At 47.2% G+C, this 1,149-nt stretch overlaps 1 protein-coding gene across 1 annotated transcript; it reads right to left on the reverse strand.

The window, feature by feature from the left end:
• Window positions 1-7: 7 nt before the first annotated feature.
• Window positions 8-593, reverse strand: TMEM35 (transmembrane protein 35). The gene is made up of 2 exons (XM_010832569.1): window positions 504-593; window positions 8-451 (listed from the first exon to the last, which is right to left on the reverse strand). The coding sequence occupies exons 1-2, from the start codon at window positions 591-593 to the stop codon at window positions 38-40; spliced, it is 504 nt and encodes a 167-aa protein (XP_010830871.1). The 3' UTR covers window positions 8-37.
• Between the last annotated feature and the right edge of the window lie 556 nt (window positions 594-1,149).

Below are 1,149 nucleotides of genomic sequence, written 5' to 3' on the forward strand. Positions count from 1 at the left end.
ACTGCCTGGAAGGTCCATTTTTTGCACTTCTGCTCTCCTACGACAATTTCATTTTGCCCTGAGGGGCCTTCTCATATAAGGACGGCTGCTCCTCGGTATTCCCGGCATTGCCGTCACTCCCCGCATTCCCTGGAGGCGAGGATTTCTTCTCAGAAGACCGGTCTTCAGGCTTGCGGGCAATCAGCAGGCGGCAGGTGAGCAGGATTCCAAACACCAGGGCATGGGCGTAGCGTTTGAGAGGATCACCGACTAGCTGGTGGAAGAAGAGGACCGCCAACACCAGCAAGAGGAGGAAAAAGTTGGCCACATCTTTGGGACGCCCAGGCACAAGAGTCATGACAATGCCACAGGCCACCTCAAGAGCACCAATGCTTTTGCGGAGGAGAATGGAATTGATCCCCATTTTCTTCAGCAGAGGGAGGGCTCGCACATAGCTCTTGTAAGCACGTTTCTAGAGTGGAATATCATAAAGAAATAAATCGCTGCATTAACCATGATTTTACCATTAGAATGAAGAGCACACAAGCAAGGTCCTTCTTCTCCACTATTCCCTTTCCACACCAGTCAAGGGTGTCCTGTTCTTTATTTACCATGTCCCCTAAATAAAAATCTTATAATAAAGGGAAAAAAGCAAGCAATCTGCTGAGATCCTTGTGATTTAATCCTTAGTAACACCATCAAAGGTAACAGAATTTGACTTTATAGTTTAAAAACACTTTTTTTCTGCCAAGCGTGAGTGTCAGCAATGGGGATTTGGGATCTTAGTTCCAGACCAGGGATCAAACCCAGGACCCCTGCAGTGGAAACACCCTTGAAAAAAATTTTTTTCTGATTATAAATCATAAACAACATTAAGAATTTAGAAGAAAATTCATTGGGCCCATGAAAACTGGTACAGATTAGCCATATCCACATTTTCCAGTGCCTGCTGCTACTGCTGCTAAGTCACTTCAGTCGTGTCCAACTCAGTGTGACCCCATAGACGGCAGCCCACCAGGCTCCCCCGTCCCTGGGATTCTCCAGGCAAGAACACTGGAGTGTGTTGCCATTTCCCTCTCCAATGCATGCAAGTGAAAAGTGAAAGTGAAGACACTCAATTGTATCTGACCCTCAGCGACCCCATGGACTGCAGCTTTCCAGGCTCCTCCA

This window comes from Bison bison, unplaced genomic scaffold, assembly GCF_000754665.1.
Source record: "Bison bison bison isolate TAMUID 2011002044 unplaced genomic scaffold, Bison_UMD1.0 scf7180017861280, whole genome shotgun sequence".
NCBI lineage: Eukaryota > Metazoa > Chordata > Mammalia > Artiodactyla > Bovidae > Bison > Bison bison.

Excerpts from the sequence above, each read along its gene's own strand:
- TMEM35 (XM_010832569.1), bottom strand. The coding sequence starts at position 593 with ATGGTAAATAAAGAACAGGACACCCTTGACTGGTGTGGAAAGGGAATA. Across the intron at positions 452-503 it reads GTGTGCTCTTCATTCTAATG|AAACGTGCTTACAAGAGCTA; the intron begins GTAAAATCATGG and ends ATTCCACTCTAG.